This window comes from Oncorhynchus mykiss, chromosome 4 (genome assembly GCF_057628025.1).
Source record: "Oncorhynchus mykiss isolate SJ-2025 chromosome 4, ASM5762802v1, whole genome shotgun sequence".
In the NCBI taxonomy this organism is placed as follows: domain Eukaryota; kingdom Metazoa; phylum Chordata; class Actinopteri; order Salmoniformes; family Salmonidae; genus Oncorhynchus; species Oncorhynchus mykiss.
Window position 1 is genome coordinate 8613290 of NC_143025.1, and position 19211 is coordinate 8632500.

The following is a 19211-nucleotide window of genomic DNA, read 5'->3' on the forward strand; positions in this document are numbered from 1 at the left end:
GCATGGTGATTTGCCTTATCACACAGAGGTGCGATGGCTAAGCCAGGGAAAGGTGCTTCAAAGATGTTTCGAGCTTCGTGAGGAGATTTGTCTGTTCTTGGACAGCAAAGGGAAAGACACAACACAACTCCGAGACGAAATGTTTCTGTGTGAAATGGCTTTTCTGTGTGACATTACGAGTCATCTGAATGCAATAAACTTGCAGCTGCAGGGTCGGGATCGTGTCATCTCTGATATGTACAGTACAGTGAAGGCATTTAAAACCAAACTGACTCTGTGGGAGACGCAGATGCGGAAAGAAAATTTGAGCCACTTTCCCAGCTGCCAGACCATGAAAGAGAAGCTCTCTACCAGTGCGTTCCCGAGCACACAGTTGGCTGATAAAATAGGTATGCTTGCCGCTGACTTTCGACGCCGATTTGCTGACTTTGAAGCACAAAAAAGCAGGTTGGAACTGCTCGGTAACCCATTTGCTGTTGACGTGGAAAGCTCACCACCAAACCTCCAAATGGAGTTGATTGACCTCCAATGCAATGATGCACTGAGGGCAAAATATGCGGCAGTGGGTGCTGCGGAGTTCGCCCGTTTCCTCCCCGGCACAATGCCCCAGCTGCGCATCCAGGCTGCTCAAACGTTGTCTATGTTTGGCAGCACATACCTGTGTGAACAACTGTTTTCTTTGATGAACCTGAACAAAACATCACACAGAAGTCGACTTACTGCTGAACACCTCCACTCAATTCTGAGGATTTCTTCAGCTCAGAGCCTTACCCCGAACATTGATGAACTTGTGGAAAAGATGGGACACCACCAAGTATCACCCTCAACCTCAAACAAGTGAACATTACTGTGCAATCACATATTTAGAGTTTTTACTCAGTTCAAGTTTAAAAGTTAAAATTTAATATTTGTTTTCACTGCATGTTACTTCTCCTTAAACAAAGTGTTGTTTTTGATTAATAGATTTTTGCACTTTATTTTTTTGTATTTCAATCCAATTATATTTAAAAAATATTTCAGTTGAGTGGATGATAGAAAATTGCTATTATTGTTTTTTCTTTGAAGTAAATTTAGCCCACTTTTGCTAAAATAGAAAATATAGTCTACTGATGGTGCCTTGAATACCGGTTTCTTTCATTTAATGTTCATGTTATGGGGATATTTATATAAAGGAAATTTGTCTTTTGTGTCTGTTGAAAATTAAAGATTACTGACAGAGCCATAAGAAAATATTGCTTTATTTATCTGATCATATTGTAATATATTTGTTAGGTTTTCAGTAGGTTCAATTAGGTTCACTAGACTATATGCGTCATTTAAAATTTTTTCAATGAACATTCGAACAGTCCGGCCCTCGTCTTGTAGCTGATTTTTTTATTTGGCCCTCCGTCCATTTGACTTTGACACCCCTGTTGTAGGTAGAGTTAAACTGACTATGCATAGATAATTAACAGAGAGTAGCAGCAGCGTAAAAGAGGGGGACGGAGGCAATGCAAATAGTCTGGGTAGCCATTTGGCTAGCTGTTCCAGAGTCTTATGGCTATTAAGAAGCCTTTTGGACCTAGACTATCACTTGCCGTGTGGTAGCAGAGAGCAGTCTATGACTAGGGTGGCTGAAGCCTTTGACAATTTTTAGGGCCTTCCTCTGACACCGCCTGGTATAGAGGTCCTGGATGGCAGGAAACTTGGCCCCAGTGATGTACTGGGCCGTACACACTACCCGCTGTAGTGCCTTGCGGTCGGAAGCCGAGCAGTTGCCATGCTAGGCGGTGATGCAACCAGTGGTGCAGCTGTAGAACTTTTTGAGAATCTGAGGACCCATGCCAAATCTTTTCAGTCTCCTGATGATCTATAATGTTTGTAGACCTTGTAGTTGGTTAATAGTATAACTGCTATTGGGTAATGGTATTACTGTCTTACTGCCTGGCTGGCTGCATTGTGGATGTGAGCAGCATTATGATCCAGACACAAGCCCAGAAATGTCATTAGAGGACAAGTATTGCATCCCAAACCGCACCCTATTCACTATTTAGTGCACTATTTGAGTCCCTATTTAGTGCACTATTTGGGTGTCATTTGGGATGCAAACACTGTTTTTCAAATGAGGTGATATGCATGATGACAATGTCACGGGTTCAAATGTTCAGTTGCTATGGCAGTACTGTTATTTTTCTGTTCCCCCAAAAAGTAGTGCACGACATAGGGTGCCATTTGGGCCTCATTAGGCATCCTCAGAGTCGGGGATAGGAATGACTATCGTCTGACATTTTGAATGACAATGTCTCAGAAATAACAGGTATAGAAATTCGAGATCGTATTGAGGTCACTGCCAACTGATACTCAGACAGCCAGTGAATGTTGACGTTTACGGTCTCTTCTGGATGATTTAATATTAATACTAATTATAGATATTAGTCGTATTAATACTCATTATAAATAATATAGAGGATTTATTATAATGAGACCTAAAGACGTTTTTTTTCTCCTGTAGAACATTAAAAAAAAGAAAAACGTTTTACCTTTATTTAACTAGGCAAGTGTCATGATGTTGCCCTCTTTGGGTACAGCGAGCACCATCCCCCTCTCTCTGCCTCCTACAACCAGGCTGCTGTGGGCAGAGTTTCATAGAGAACAAAGGAATTTCTTCCACCTCACAGAACTTGAGGTCCGAACAACATTTATGTTCCGCAGAAGGTATAAAAGATGGGTGAAGAATCCAGCTACGAACTGGTCCGTTTGGTACAAGTTTGTAAAACTCATGGGAGACGGTGCGGCCACATTACCATAACGCTGTTTATATAATAGCCTCAGATTTGAGGTTTACATCTAATTGTTGTATAAGATGAATGAGTGAGGATGATACTGTTTGTAAAATTGTGAAATGTGATTTTGGACTGTTGAAGGATACTCCAATTCCCTTTTGAGTTTAACTAAATCAGAGGACCGCCCACGAGCACAGTTATGGTCGGGCATCCTTGGACAGGCCCTTTTCTGCCCTTCCGAATAAAACCCTCACTCGGGTTTTCTATCATCAGCCCATGTTTTTCTCCATTACGAGAGGACAAAGGTTGAGATGATTGCTAAATCTTTTAACCATACCACGTGGTTAAACTCTTAGACTATCAATACCGACAGAATAAGAACAAGTCTTTGATATCAATTACTAGTCTGCAGCTAGGAATTCGGTATCATTGAACACGAAGACCGACAACTGCCGAACCATCCATTTTATAACGACATGAATAAATTTCACTCTGAACTACCCACTCTAACCACGAGAGAGAGAGAGAGAGAGAGAGAGAGAGAGAGAGAGAGAGAGAGAGAGAGAGAGAGAGAGAGAGAGAGACAGAGACAGAGACAGAGACAGAGACACAGACACAGACACAGACACAGACACAGACACAGACACAGACACAGAGAGGAAACTATCCAACAGAAACTAACTTTTCAGCAGAGATCCCTACGACACACTGAGCATAAATATAATATTGATTGCAATTGTTCCCGAATGAGTGAGCGTTCATGTGCAAAGGATTAGCATTTCAATTGTTATAATTATCAACTGTGTGTTGTGTGTTGACCCCCCACTTCCCGCTTGTACAACAAGCCGCAATGCCGGTTTAGCCCACTAGGGTACATTCCCCTGTCATTTCTTGTAACCATATTTACTTTGTTTGTTTGTTTGTTTATGCATTTCTGTGAATTACTTAGTTAGTAAATACATTATTTAAGACAATTGATGTATGGATGACTCATAGTGAAGACTGGGTTTGTGCAGATAACCAACAATTTACGGAATGAGACTAACGTGAGGTAAAATAAATAATTCATTAATTCGAAGACTAATTGATCAGATATAAAATATCTGAAAAGTTATATTAGGAAATTATAACTTTGTAATCTGAATATTTTCCTTGGTGCCCCGACTTCCTAGTTAATTACAGTTACATGATTAATCAGTTTAATCGCGTAATACTAATTACCGAGAATCTTTGATAAAAACTAAAAGTCTTCATTTAATGATAGTAAAGACACGACACAAGTCAGTTAAGAGCAAATTCTTATTTTCAATTACGGCCTACCGGGGAACAGTGGGTTAACCGCCTTGTTCAGGGGCAGAACGACAGATTTTTACCTTGTCAGCTCGGGGGATTCGATCTTGCAACCGTTTCGGATTACTAGTCCCAACGCTCTAACTACTAAGCTATCCCATTTAGCCGCCCCATTTAGGTCACTGACGGTGTAACACAAAGGTTGTTACGTTTTTATTTCTTTTTATTTTACTCAGTTGATCGCTGTCTGGTTTCTAACATCACCATGTTATTTGCTGTCATATTTTTCTGATTCTGATTGAGTCTACCTTAGCCTTATGATTTAACATTTGACTTCTCTTTTTTTCCCTCCCAACTGATTCCTTTCGTTTATCCTTTCTCATTCTCTCACCTTTTCATCCATCCTACACACTTACCCTTTATCTCTACCCTCCCCGGCTCACTTGGATGGTTACACACTATTCTCCTTTGGGATGGCAACACTCCTCCTGTCCTGTGGATGACAACACTACTGTCTACTCTCATCCTCTCCTGTGGATGACAACACTACTCTCATCCTCTCCTGTGGATGGCAACACTGTCTACTCTCATCGTCTCCTGTGGATGACAACACTACTCTCATCCTCTCCTGTGGATGGCAACACTACTCTCTACTCTCATCCTCTCCTGTGGATGACAACACTACTCTCCTCCTCTCCTGTGGATGACAACACTACTCTCTACTCTCATCCTCTCCTGTGGATGGCAACACTACTCTCTACTCTCATCCTCTCCTGTGGATGGCAACACTACTCTCTACTCTCATCCTCTCCTGTGGATGACAACACTACTCTCTACTCTCATACTCTCCTGTGGATGACAACACTACTCTCTACTCTCCTCCCCTCCTGTGGATGACAACACTACTCTCTACTCTCATACTCTCCTGTGGATGACAACACTACTCTCTACTCTCCTCCCCTCCTGTGGATGACAACACTACTCTCTACTCTCATCCTCTCCTGTGGATGACAACACTACTCTCTACTCTCCTCCCCTCCTGTGGATGACAACACTACTCTCTACTCTCCTCCCCTCCTGTGGATGGCAACACTACTCTCTACTCTCATCCTCTCCTGTGGATGACAACACTACTCTCTACTCTCCTCCCCTCCTGTGGATGACAACACTACTCTCTACTCTCCTCCCCTCCTGTGGATGACAACACTACTCTCTACTCTCCTCCCCTCCTGTGGATGACAACACTACTCTCTACTCTCCTCCCCTCCTGTGGATGACAACACTACTCTCTACTCTCATCCTCTCCTGTGGATGACAACACTACTCTCTACTCTCATACTCTCCTGTGGATGACAACACTACTCTCTACTCTCATCCTCTCCTGTGGATGGCAACACTACTCTCTACTCTCATCCTCTCCTGTGGATGACAACACTACTCTCTACTCTCCTCCCCTCCTGTGGATGACAACACTACTCTCCTCCTCTCCTGTGGATGACAACACTACTCTCTACTCTCCTCCCCTCCTGTGGATGACAACACTCCTACTCCACTACTCCACTACTCCACCTCCATAGCTGGCTTTGTGAAGTCTCCCCTGTCTGAGACCAAACTAACAGGCGACACCTTTGAATTGTACTGTGACGTGGTCGGTAACCCGACCCCAGAGGTCCAGTGGTGGTACTCTGAGATCAACCGGGCCGACTCCTTCCGCCAGCTCTGGGACGGCGCCCGTAAACGTCGCGTGTCCATCAACACGTCGTACGGCACCAACGGCGTGAGCGTTCTGGGCGTCACGCTTCTCGGTCTGGAGGATTTTGGGACGTACGAATGTCGGGCCAGTAATGATCCAAGGCGTAACGATCTGCACCAAAACTCTGCCTGGATCAGAGCACAAGCTACCATTACTATGCTGCAGAGTGAGTGGTCAGAGACAGTAGAGTAGCCATCACTGTATTATATCATGTTATATCGTATTACATCGTATTACATCGTATTACATTGTATTGTATTACATCGTATCAAATCGTATTACATTGTATCGTATTGTATCATATTGTATCATATCGTATTGTATCATATTGTATCATATCGTATTGTATCATATTGTATCATATCGTATTATATCTTATTGTATCATATCGTATTGTATTACATCGTATTTTATCGTATTGTATTGTATCATATCGTATTACATCGTATTGTATTACATCGTATTGTATCGTATCATATTGTATCATATCGTATTACATCGTATTGTATCGTATTGTATTGTATCATATCGTATTACATCGTATTTTATCGTATTGTATTGTATCATATCGTATTACATCGTATTGTATTACATCGTATTGTATCGTATTGTATTGTATCATATCGTATTACATCGTATTGTATTACATCGTATTGTATCGTATTGTATTGTATCATATCGTATTACATCGTATTGTATTGTATTGTATCATATCGTATTACATCGTATTGTATTACATCGTATTGTATCGTATTGTTGTCACGGCTGTCGTAAGGAGAGGACCAAGGTGCAGCGTGGTTAGCGTACATTTTCTTTATTCAATCAAAATGACGGCAAACAAAATAATAAACACAACAAAAACAAACCGTGACGCTCAAAGGAAAAGTGCCCTAAACAAAGTCAACTTCCCACAAAGACAGGTGGGAAAAAGGGTACCTAAGTATGGTTCCCAATCAGAGACAACGATAGACCGCTGTCCCTGATTGAGAACCATACCCGGCCAAAACATAGAAATAGAAAATCAGAGAAACACAAAACATAGAATGCCCACCCCAACTCACGCCCTGACCAAACCAAAATAGAGACATAAAAAGGATCTCTTAAGGTCAGGGCGGGACAGTTGTATCGTATTATATAGTATTACATTGTATTGTATTGTATCATATTGTATCGTATTACATCATATTACATTGTATTACATCATATCGTATCGTATTGTATTGTATTGTATCGTATTACATCGTATTGTATCATATTATATCGTATTATCTCCCAGAGAAATAGAAGTGCAGTGAATGTAAGTAACCTAATCTATGTTCCTTTACCAGCTAGCTCCGAGGTTACTGCCTGCAATAAGCATATCCACATAGAATTTAATTCCACTGTTTGCTCTGAAACTGTCTGCCTTAGGAAGAAGCCCACTGTGGGCAGCCCACTCAGTATTATTGACTCCAATGTAAATGTCACTGACATGTCTGCTTCTCAGAATAGCACTAAAAACAAACAAGCAACCCATAAAAGTGCAAAAAATAACCCATTTTAACATATGTAGCCTGAGAAACAAGGTTCGTGAAATAGACAACTTATTAACATCAGAAAACATTCATATTCGGCCGTCTCTGAAAAACACTTAGATAATTCCTTTAAAGAAATAGATTTTATTTCACCTTTATTTAACCAGGTAAACCAGTTGAGAACAAGTTCTCATTTACAACTGCGACCTGTCATGATACCTTTGATGATACAGTAGTAGCTATACATGGTTATAGAATATACAGGAAAGATAGAAATGCAAATGGAGGAAGTGTTGCCATCTATGTCCAGAGTAATTTTTCTGTTAGGCGTAATATGTAATATGGCTACAGGTTAATCTACCTAAACTAAAGCCTATTCACAAAGTTGCTATAGAAACCACCAAGTGGTAAAAGTCAGTATTTGGACTAGACAATATGTGTGAAATATGTGTGATAATGTAATGTGATATCAACAGAGAGGTATATTTTCTGGGTGACCTAAATATTGACTGGTTGTGATCTAAATTGAATAGCCATATCTAGAAAAAAAACTATGTTTCAAAGACTGGACCTAAAATTGTGTATAAACGATCATACAAGAGGTTTTGCAATGATTTCTATGTCGAAGATGTGAAAAATATTTTGTAGGTCCAATGTGTGTAATGAGGAAATTCCGGACGGACGAAAGTTATGAAACTGCTTTTTCCGGTTACTGATAGGCTCCCATTTAAGAAACAAACATTTAAAACTGCCAAATCCCCATGGGATAGATGATGATTTTAAAAACTGTATGGCTGAGAGGGATGAAGCAAAGAGAATAGTAAATAAGTCTGACAAACACAGCAGACTGGCAAACACACAGTCAATTGAGAAATCACCTAACTAAACTAAACACAAATGAGAAGAAACTATACTATGGAACAGAGATAAATTATATAAAGAATGATAGTTAAAAGCTCTGGAGTACTTCAATGAAATTCTAGACAAGAAAGCAAACTCGGCTCGATCTTCCATCTAGGCAGATGGCTTGTTCATCACAAAACACTTTTTTGTTTATAAGATTAGCAAACTTGGGTATGGCATGCAAACAAAACATGCTGAACCTTCATAATCATGTATAATGGACCCAATAATGAAAGACGAGCTCTTTGAGTTCCACAAAGTGGGTGTGGAAGAGGTGAAGAAGGTAAAAAAAATATACTTTTTATATATTTTTTACCTTTATTTATTTAACTAGGCAAGTCAGTTAAGAACAAATTCTTATTTACAATTACGGCCTAGGAACAGTGGCTTAACTGCCTTGTTAAATAAGGACAAACCACCTGGTACCGACAACCTGGATAGTAAATTGCTAAGGTTGGTAGCGTAATACATTGTGACTCCTGTTTGCAACATCTTCAATTTAAGCCTAGAAGATGGTGTGTGCACTCAGAGGGAGGCAGAGGTCATTCTGCTGACCCTAGAATAGCAGAGCACCCTTTTAATTGTTCAAACAGCCAACCAATCAGCTTGCTGCAAATGCTTTCAGCTTGCTTATAGGGAAGTGCTTCTCAACATGCTCGGCACTGACACAAATGACTGATTATTGGCTGAAAGAATGTGATAGTAAGACGATTGTGCGAGCTGTTTTGCCTTATTATGTATTGAGAGATACCTAAAAAACGGAGGGTTTTCATTAATGGAAGCCTCTCTAATGCAAATTCAGTTGAGTGTGGTGTACCCCAGGGCAACCGGCTAGGGCCATTATTGTTTTACTGTTTTTACAAATCACCTTCCACTGACCTTGAATAAAGGGGAAAGGGAGGGGGTACCTAGTCAGTTGTACAACTTAATGTCTTCAACTGAAATGTTTTTTCTGCATATACCCCAAACCCCTCCGAATCAGAGAGTTGAATAAAGCTTGTGTGTCTATGAACGCTGACGACTCAACATTAAACACGTCCACTGCAACAGTAAAATAAATAACTGAGACACTTAACATAGAGCTCCATTCAGTTTTAGAATGGGTAATTAGCAATAGTGCTAATTATTTAAAAAACTAAACTAAACCTCGTTTAGATCTATTATTGATTAATGTGGCTAATGAGCAAGTTGAGGATACTTAACTTGCTGGGTGTAACCCTAGATAGCAAGTTTTCATAACATATAGGCTCTATGGTTTCTAAAATGGGATGAGGTCTGTCCGTAATGGGGCGTTGCTCTGCCTTCTTGACGTCTCAGTTGACCAGACAGGTCCTTCAGGCCGTAGTTTTGTTGCACCTGGACTACTGTACAGCTGTGTGGTCATGTGCGGCAAAGAAGGACATAGGTGACTTGCAATCAGTCCAGAAACAGAACAGAACGTATCACACTTAGATGTACTGTACATGGGGGGAAAGTGTCCGTAAAAATGCATGTCAGTCTCTCCTGGCTCAAAGTTGAGTGATTGACTGCATCTCTATTGGTCTTTGTGCGAGGTATTTATGTGTTGAAAGTACCGAACTGTCTGTTCAAGCAGTTGGCACACAGTTCACACGCTCATCGGTACAACACAAGACATGCAACCAGCCGTCTCTTCACAGTCCCCAGGTCCAGAACAGAGGCTGGGAAACGCACAGTGTTAAATAGAGCCACGACTACATGGAACTCTCTGGTAACCCAGGTAACTCAAACAAGCAATAATACCAGATTAAAAGAACACTTTACCTCACAAAGGGGACTGTGAAGAGCCATTTGATATGCCTTGTATTGTAATGTGCCCTGTATTATGTATTAGACCTAGATATCGTGTGTATGTGCTGATATGTAGGCTATGTGTGACATTTTAAATTTATGTATTTCAGTCCTTGACTAATAATATTCTGTGTTCTGTATGATGTCATGTTTCATGTGGACCCCAGGAAGAGTAGCTGATGCCTTTTCAACAGCTAATGGGGTTCCTAATGAATACCAAATACCAAATCACCAACCATACACCCTGAAAATGAATAAATAGCAGAGCTCTCCCTCTGTGTCTCCCCCATACATCCTGAAAATCAAGAACGATCTCCCTCTGTGCCTCAGCTCCTTAGTTAGCAGCTTCACTAGACCTCCCAGTGTACCCCATGCAGCCTCCTAGGTCTTGCAGCTTCTCCCAGTGTACCCCATACAGCCTCCTAGGTCTTGCAGCATCTCACAGTGTACCCCATACAGCCTCCTAGGTCTTGCAGATTCTCCCAGTGTATCCCATGCCGCCTCCTAGGTATTGCAGCTTCTCCCAGTGTATCCCATGCAGCCTCCTAGGTCTTTCAGCTTCTCACAGTGTATCCCATACAACCTCCTAGGTCTTGCAGCATCTCCCAGTGTATCCCATGCAGCCTCATAGGTCTTGCAGCTTACACTGCAAGAGACCATAGTGTTAAGTAGAGGTCCCTCCCGTCTACACTGAGACCATAGTGTTTAGTAAGGTTCCCTCCCTCCCGTCTACACTGAGACCATAGTGTTTAGTAAGGTTCCCTCCCCCCGTCTACACTGAGACCATAGTGTTTAGTAAGGTTCCCTCCCTCCCGTCTACACTGAGACCATAGTGTTTAGTAAGGTTCCCTCCCGTCTACACTGAGACCATAGTGTTTAGTAAGGTTCCCTCCCGTCTACACTGAGACCATAGTGTTTAGTAAGGTTCCCTCCCGTCTACACTGAGACCATAGTGTTTAGTAAGGTTCCCTCCCTCCCGTCTACACTGAGACCATAGTGTTTAGTAAGGTTCCCTCCCGTCTACACTGAGACCATAGTGTTTAGTAAGGTTCCCTCCCGTCTACACTGAGACCATAGTGTTAAGTAGAGGTCCCTCCCGTCTACACTGAGACCATAGTGTTAAGTAGAGGTCCCTCCCGTCTACACTGAGACCATAGTGTTAAGTAGAGGTCCCTCCCGTCTACACTGAGACCATAGTGTTAAGTAAGGTTCCCTCCCTCCCGTCTACACTGAGACCATAGTGTTTAGTAAGGTTCCCTCCCGTCTACACTGAGACCATAGTGTTAAGTAGAGGTCCCTCCCGTCTACACTGAGACCATAGTGTTTAGTAAGGTTCCCTCCCGTCTACACTGAGACCATAGTGTTTAGTAAGATTCCCTCCCTCCCGTCTACACTGAGACCATAGTGTTTAGTAAGGTTCCCTCCCTCCCATCTACACTGAGACCATAGTGTTTAGTAAGGTTCCCTCCCGTCTACACTGAGACCATAGTGTTTAGTAAGGTTCCCTCCCGTCTACACTGAGACCATAGTGTTTAGTAAGGTTCCCTCCCTCCCGTCTACACTGAGACCATAGTGTTTAGTAAGGTTCCCTCCCGTCTACACTGAGACCATAGTGTTTAGTAAGGTTCCCTCCCTCCCGTCTACACTGAGACCATAGTGTTTAGTAAGGTTCCCTCCCGTCTACACTGAGACCATAGTGTTTAGTAAGGTTCACTCTTCACTCAACATCCTCTGTTTTCTCCTTCTCGTAGGCCTACTACCTTATGTTTCTCCTATCTAACCCATCTCACCCACCCTAACCTAACTAACCCATCTCACCCACCCTAACCTATCTAACCATCTCACCCATCCTAACCTATCTAACCCATCTCACCCATCCTAACCTATCTAACCCATCTCACCCACCCTAACCTAACTAACCCATCTCACCCACCCTAACCTATCTAACCCATCTCACCCATCCTAACCTATCTAACCCATCTCACCCACCCTAACCTATCTAACCCATCTCACCCACCCTAACCTATCTAACCCATCTCACCCACCCTAACCTATCTAACCCATCTCACCCACCCTAACCTATCTAACCCATCTCACCCACCCTAACCTATCTAACCCATCTCACCCACCCTAACCTATCTAACCCATCTCACCCATCCTAACCTATCTAACCCATCTCACCCATGTTACCCATCTCACCCACCCTAACCTATCTAACCCATCTCACCCATCCTAACCTATCTAACCCATCTCACCCATCCTAACCTAACTAACCCATCTCACCCATGTTACCCATCTCACCCACCCTAACCTATCTAACCCATCTCACCCATCCTAACCTATCTAACCCATCCTAACCTAACTAACCCATCTCACCCATGTTACCCATCTCACCCACCCTAACCTATCTTACCCATCTCACCCATCCTAACCTATCTAACCCATCTCACCCATGTTACCCATCTCACCCACCCTAACCCATCTAACCCATCTCACCCATCCTAAACTAACTAACCCATCTCACTCACGTTACCCATCTCACCTTTTGTGTTCTTTCATATTTCATTGTTAGAAATGTTTGTGTATGTTAGGGTAGCTCCACATTTTTAAACATGGGTTTGGACAGGCTCATGAATTTACATTTGAGTCATTTTGCAGACACTCTTATCCAGTGAATATGTACTGTATCTACACTGAACAAAAATGTAAACGCAACATGCAACAATTTCAAAGATTTGACAGAGTTACAGTTTATGTAAGGAAATCGGTCATTTGAAATAAATAAATTAGGCCTTAATCTATGGATTTCACATGACTGGGAATACAGATATACATATTTTGGTCACAGATACCTTGAAAAAAAAAAGTAGGGGTGTGGATCAGAAAACCAGTCAGTATCTGGTGTGATCACCATTTGCCTCATGCAGCACAACACAACTCCTTCGCATAGAGTTGATCAGACTGTTGATTGTGGCCTGTAGAATGTTGTCCCCACTCCTCTTCAATGGCTGTGCGAAGTTGCTAGATATTGGCGAGAACTGGAACACACTGTCGTACACGTTGATCCAGAGCATCCCAAACATGCTCAGTGGGTGACATGTCTGGTGAGTATGCAGACCATGGAATAACTGAGACATTTTCAGCTTCCAGGAATTGCCATGCATTATCACGCTGAAACATGAGGTCATGGCGGCGGATGAATGGCATGTCAATGGGCCTCAGGATCTCGCCACGTTATCCCTGTGCCTTCAAATTGCCATCGATAAAATGCAATTGTGTTAATTGTCCGTAGCTTATGCCTGCCCATACCATAACCCCACTGCCACCATGGGGCACTCTGTTCACAGCGTTGACATCAGCAAACCACTCGCCCACACAACGTCAATACACGTGTTCTGTGGTTGTGACGCCGGTTGGACGTACTGCCAAATTCTCTAAAACGACATTGGAGGCGGCTTATGGTAGAGATATTAACATTAAATTATCTGGCAAAAGCTCTGGTGGACATTCCTGTAGTCAGCATGCCAATTCCACACTCCCTCAAAACTTGAGTCATCTGTGGCATTGTGTTGGGTGACAAAACTGCACATTTTTAGAGTGGCCCTTTTATTGTGCCCAGCACAAGGTGCACTTGTGTAATGATCATGCTATTTAATCCTGTTCTTGATATGCCACACCTGTCAGGTGGATGGATTATCTTGTCAAAGGAGAAATGCTCCCTAACAGGAATGTAAATACATTGGTGCACAACATTTGAGAGAAATAAGCTTTTTTGTGTGTGTGGAAAAATTCTAGGATCTTTTATTTCAGCTCATGAAACATAAGACCAACACTTTACATTATTTTTTGTTCAGCATATATAAATATTTATGGTTCTGGGTTACGAAGGACATGGAAACCTATCAAACACTAGCCCTAAATCACTACCCAGTCCCAGAACCCTGACTTCTAACCTTTAACCCCTATGTCAGCTCTACAACCTTCTGTGCTGAATTGCTGGATGCCAAGTAGATTTCAAACCAACACTGACTGCTCTGTCTGCAAATCAATGGAAGTAGAGACCAGAGCCATTTATAGACATCCTGTATAGACATACCAGCTCTGGTAGGGGAAAGTACTCATACTCAATGTGTACGGCTCTGGTAGGGGAAAGTACTCATACTGTATGTGTACGGCTCTGGTATGGGAAAGTACTCATACTGTATGTGTACGGCTCTGGTATGGGAAAGTACTCATACTGTATGTGTATGGCTCTGGTAGGGGGAAGTACTCATACTGTATGTGTACGGCTCTGGTATGGGAAAGTACTCATACTGTATGTGTACAGCTCTGGTAGGGGAAAGTACTCATACTGTACAGTATGTGTACGGCTCTGGAATGGGAAAGTACTCATACTGTATGTGTACAGCTCTGGTATGGGAAAGTACTCATACTTTATGTGTACGGCTCTGGTATGGGAAAGTACTCATACTGTACAGTATGTGTACGGCTCTGGTATGGGAAAGTACTCATACTGTATGTGTACGGCTCTGGTATGGGAAAGTACTCATACTGTACAGTATGTGTACGGCTCTGGTATGGGAAAGTACTCATACTGAATGTGTACGGCTCTGGTATGGGAAAGTACTCATACTGTACAGTATGTGTACGGCTCTGGTATGGGAAAGTACTTATACAGTATGTGTACGACTCTGGTAGGGGAAAGTACTCATACTTTATGTGTACGGCTCTGGTATGGGAAAGTACTTATACTGTATGTGCCTACCACTCATTGTGCTTGTTTGAAGTGAACTACAGGGTTGTTTAGTAACACAAGCCTGTGTGATGTCTCTATCAGGGCTGGGGTCAATTTCATTTCAATTCAGTCAATTCTGGGAGTAGCCTGAAATTCCTATCCAATTTTCCTCATTGCTTTTCAACTAATTTCAATTATCTACATTGAAAATTACAAGAATAAGATACCATTTGAAATGGAATTGACCTTAACCCTGATGTCTTATCGGTGTTTCAGAGCCTTTTCATCAACTGAAATGTACATTTTCCTCATTGTTTTTCAGTTTATTTGGAATCGTCAGTTTAACTTCATGTGGTGAATGTATCGAAATGGAATTGAATATTGGAAGTGTTTTATTGGTGTTTCAGAGCCTTCCATCAACTCGTCGGACCACATCATGCTGCCCACTGATCACCACAGCCTGCCCATCACTTTGCAGTGCAACCTAACTTCAGCCCACAGTGCCCACAAGGAGAGCTTCTGGATGAAGAATGGGGAGGAGATCCAAGAGACCCGCGGAGAGAGAGCCAACACTGAGTACTAGTACGTCCCCATCTATAAGAGTTTAACAACAGTCATGGCAGGGAGAGTTTAGATCATTATCTTAGATAATTATCTGTCCTCCTATTTCCTTATTTTTTCCTTATATGTAATAAAGCCCTTATTGGTTAATAAAGTAGATTGGTTGGGCCCTCTTGTCTCTTCCTCTTCCAACTCTTTTTTTGAATTGACATCCTAGTGTATATTTTTGATGATTGATTGGGGGCTTGGAACTCTCCCCTTCAGTCCTATTTAGTGTTGTGTTGAGGATCCCTGGCTGTCACGCTGGAGACCCGGGTTCATTTCCCCGACGGGGAGCTTTAAACATATAAGTGTTGATTAACTTTGAAAAGATCCTCTCTGCCGTGTTAGAATTCTGGGGGTTTCTTGATTGTTCCTGATTATTAGAAATGTTGAAGATGGGTTGGTCTAGGTCCTACAGTATTTGCCCCGCTTGCCCCCTTATGGGTAACAGTCCTCTAACCTAAGTGCACATTTCTGAAGAAACGACAGATTATTGGAACACAGGCAATGCCTCTGACATCAGAGTGCCTTTCAGAGTTAGAACTAAACGAGGATTGATTGACTTGTGGTGTTTGTTTTGTGTAAATCCAGCCTGAAGAAGCCCCGAGGAGAGGATTCAGGGGAGTACATGTGTGTCTACACCTTCGATCAGGCCCCGTCTGCTAACGCCACCATCGAGATTAAAGGTACGACCTATCCCTAACCCTCCGTTAACATAACATAGTGTTGTATGAGGTTAGCCACACCATCGAGATTAAAGGTACGACCTATCCCTAACATAACATAGTGTTGTATGAGGTTAGCCACACCATCGAGATTAAAGTTACGACCTATCCCTAACATAACATAGTGTTGTATGAGGTTAGCCACACCATTGAGATTAAAGGTACGACCTATCCCTAACCCTCCGTTAACATAACATAGTGTTGTATGAGGTTAGCCACACCATCGAGATTAAAGGTACGACCTATCCCTAACATAACATAGTGTTGTATGAGGTTAGCCACACCATCGAGATTAAAGTTACGACCTATCCCTAACCCTCCGTTAACATAACATAGTGTTGTATGAGGTTAGCCACACCATCGAGATTAAAGGTACGACCTATCCCTAACCCTCCGTTAACATAACATAGTGTTGTATGAGGTTAGCCACACCATCGAGATTAAAGGTACGACCTATCCCTAACCCTCCGTTAACATAACATAGTGTTGTATGAGGTTAGCCACACCATCGAGATTAAAGGTACGACCTATCCCTAACCCTCCGTTAACATAACATAGTGTTGTATGAGGTTAGCCACACCATCGAGATTAAAGGTACGACCTATCCCTAACCCTCCGTTAACATAACATAGTGTTGTATGAGGTTAGCCACACCATCGAGATTAAAGGTACGACCTATCCCTAACCCTCCGTTAACATAACATAGTGTTGTATGAGGTTAGCCACACCATCGAGATTAAAGGTACGACCTATCCCTAACCCTCCGTTAACATAACATAGTGTTGTATGAGGTTAGCCACACCATTGAGATTAAAGGTACGACCTATCCCTAACCCTCCGTTAACATAACATAGTGTTGTATGAGGTTAGCCACACCATCGAGATTAAAGGTACGACCTATCCCTAACCCTCCGTTAACATAACATAGTGTTGTATGAGGTTAGGCACACCATCGAGATTAAAGGTACGACCTATCCCTAACCCTCCGTTAACATAACATAGTGTTGTATGAGGTTAGCCACACCATCGAGATTAAAGGTACAGTACTACTCCCACCCACCAGTGTTGAATAGTAATTCACATGAGTCATTCACATGAATCATTCACGAGTCATTCACATGAATCATTGACATGAATCATTCCAAGGCGCAATGATGACCTAATAGGCTGCCCAATTTAGCACTGTCATATAGTCCCTGAAATACCGCCTTTCATAGGGCCTCCCTGCCTACATCAGACCTGGGTTCAAAAACTATTTCAGGTATTTCAATTACTTTTCAATATATTTCCAAAACAAGTATTCAGAGAACCTTTATTTGAAAAAACAAGTAGTACAGTATTGGAATGTATTTGGAAATACACATGGAAGGTGTTTGAAAATACTCAAATACACTGACTCACACATTCCCATGCATTGAATCCAGGTATTTGATAATATTATTTGAAAAAAGTATTAACTAAAATACTCAAAAGTACTTGTTTTGTGCAGTGTATTTGAAAATACTCAAATAAGACAGAAAAAAACATATTTAAATAACAAATACTCAAATACACATGTATTTGTCCCCAGGTCTGGCCTACACCACCATTGAGTGTTGAATGGTAGACATTGTATTAGGTACACCTCGTTCACAAAAATGGATTGCTTCTGCAAACAGTGAGTCACATGGCTGTGGCTTGCTACTCTTTATAAAGCGGGCAGACAGGCATCGAGGCATTCAGTTACTGTTTGATTAAACGTTAGAATGCGCAAAGCTAGTGACCTAAGCAACTCTGAGCGTGGTATGATCATCAGTGCCAGGCGTGTCGGATCCAGTATCTCAGAAATGTCCTCCTGATACGACAGTGTCTAGGGTTTACTGAGAATGGTGCGACAGGCCTCCCGAGTGGATCCAGAGATTCTGGGTTCGAGTCCAGGCTCTGTCGCGACCGGGAGACCCATGGGGCGGCGCACAATTGGCCCAGCATCGTCCGGGTTAGGGGAGGGTTTGGCCGGCAGGGATGTCCTTGTCCCATCGGGCACTAGCGACTCCTGTGGTGAGCCGGGCGCATTGCATGCTGACACGGTCGCCAGGTGTACGGTGTTTTCTCCGACACATTGGTACGGCTGGCTTCCAGGTTAAGTGGGCATTGTGTCAAGAAGCAGTGCGGCTTGGCAGGGTTGTGTTTCGGAGTACGCATGGCTCTCGACCTTCGCCTCTCCCGAGTCCGTACGAGAGTTGCAGCGATGAGACAAAACTGTAACTACCAACAGGATACCACGAAATTGGGGAGAAAAAGAGGTTAAAAAAAAAAGAGAGAGAGAGAATGGTGCAAGAAACTTTAAACATTCCTGTTTAAAGTCCTGTGGCAGTCCTGTGGCAGTCCTGTGGGCGAAAACAGATAGTTGATGAGAGAAGTCGAAGGGAAATGCAAGCTAACAGGTGGACAACATCTCGGAACTCGTCGATCCTTGTCACAGATGGACTATTGCAGCAGACGACCTCACCTGGTTCCGCTCCTATCAGCTAAAAACAAGAAGAAGAAGTGGTGCCAGTGGGCACGACATCACCAACACTGGACAATTGAGGAGTGGGAAAATGTTGCCTGGTCCAACGAATGCTGTTACATCACGCTGATGATATTGTCAGGATTTAGCGTAAAACGTGCTTCCTGCTTTTGCCAGCCAATCATCTGTGGACTGAACTGACATGGTTTGTAAATAATAATGTAAATAATAATAGTCCTTCCACAGTGACCTTTCAGTGACCTTTCAGTGACTGGATTCTGAATTCTTATTCCTTACACTCATTGCTGCTCCTTTATTCGCACACTTGCATACACACACCGTAAACACACACACACACACACACACACACACACACACACACACACACACACACACACACACACCTTAAACACACACACACACACCGTAAACACACACACACACCGTAAACACACACACACACACCGTAAACACACACACCGTAAACACACACACACACACACACACACACACCGTAAACACACACACACACCGTAAACACACACACACACACACACACCGTGAACACACACACCGTACACACAAAAACACAAACACACACAGCAGTGAATGGATTCCCATGGGGCTAG

General features: G+C 42.6%; 1 protein-coding gene across 2 annotated transcripts in view; it reads left to right on the forward strand.

Moving 5' to 3' along the window:
* LOC110521231 (neuroplastin) overlaps positions 1-19211 on the forward strand; it is a 59738-nt gene that overhangs the window by 28161 nt on the left and 12366 nt on the right. For both annotated transcript variants that reach the window (XM_036968919.2, XM_036968920.2), the window contains exons 2-3: positions 15174-15348; positions 15961-16055. In XM_036968919.2, the coding sequence (XP_036824814.1) occupies positions 15174-15348; positions 15961-16055 (270 nt within the window). The remainder of the gene's footprint in view (positions 1-15173; positions 15349-15960; positions 16056-19211) is intronic.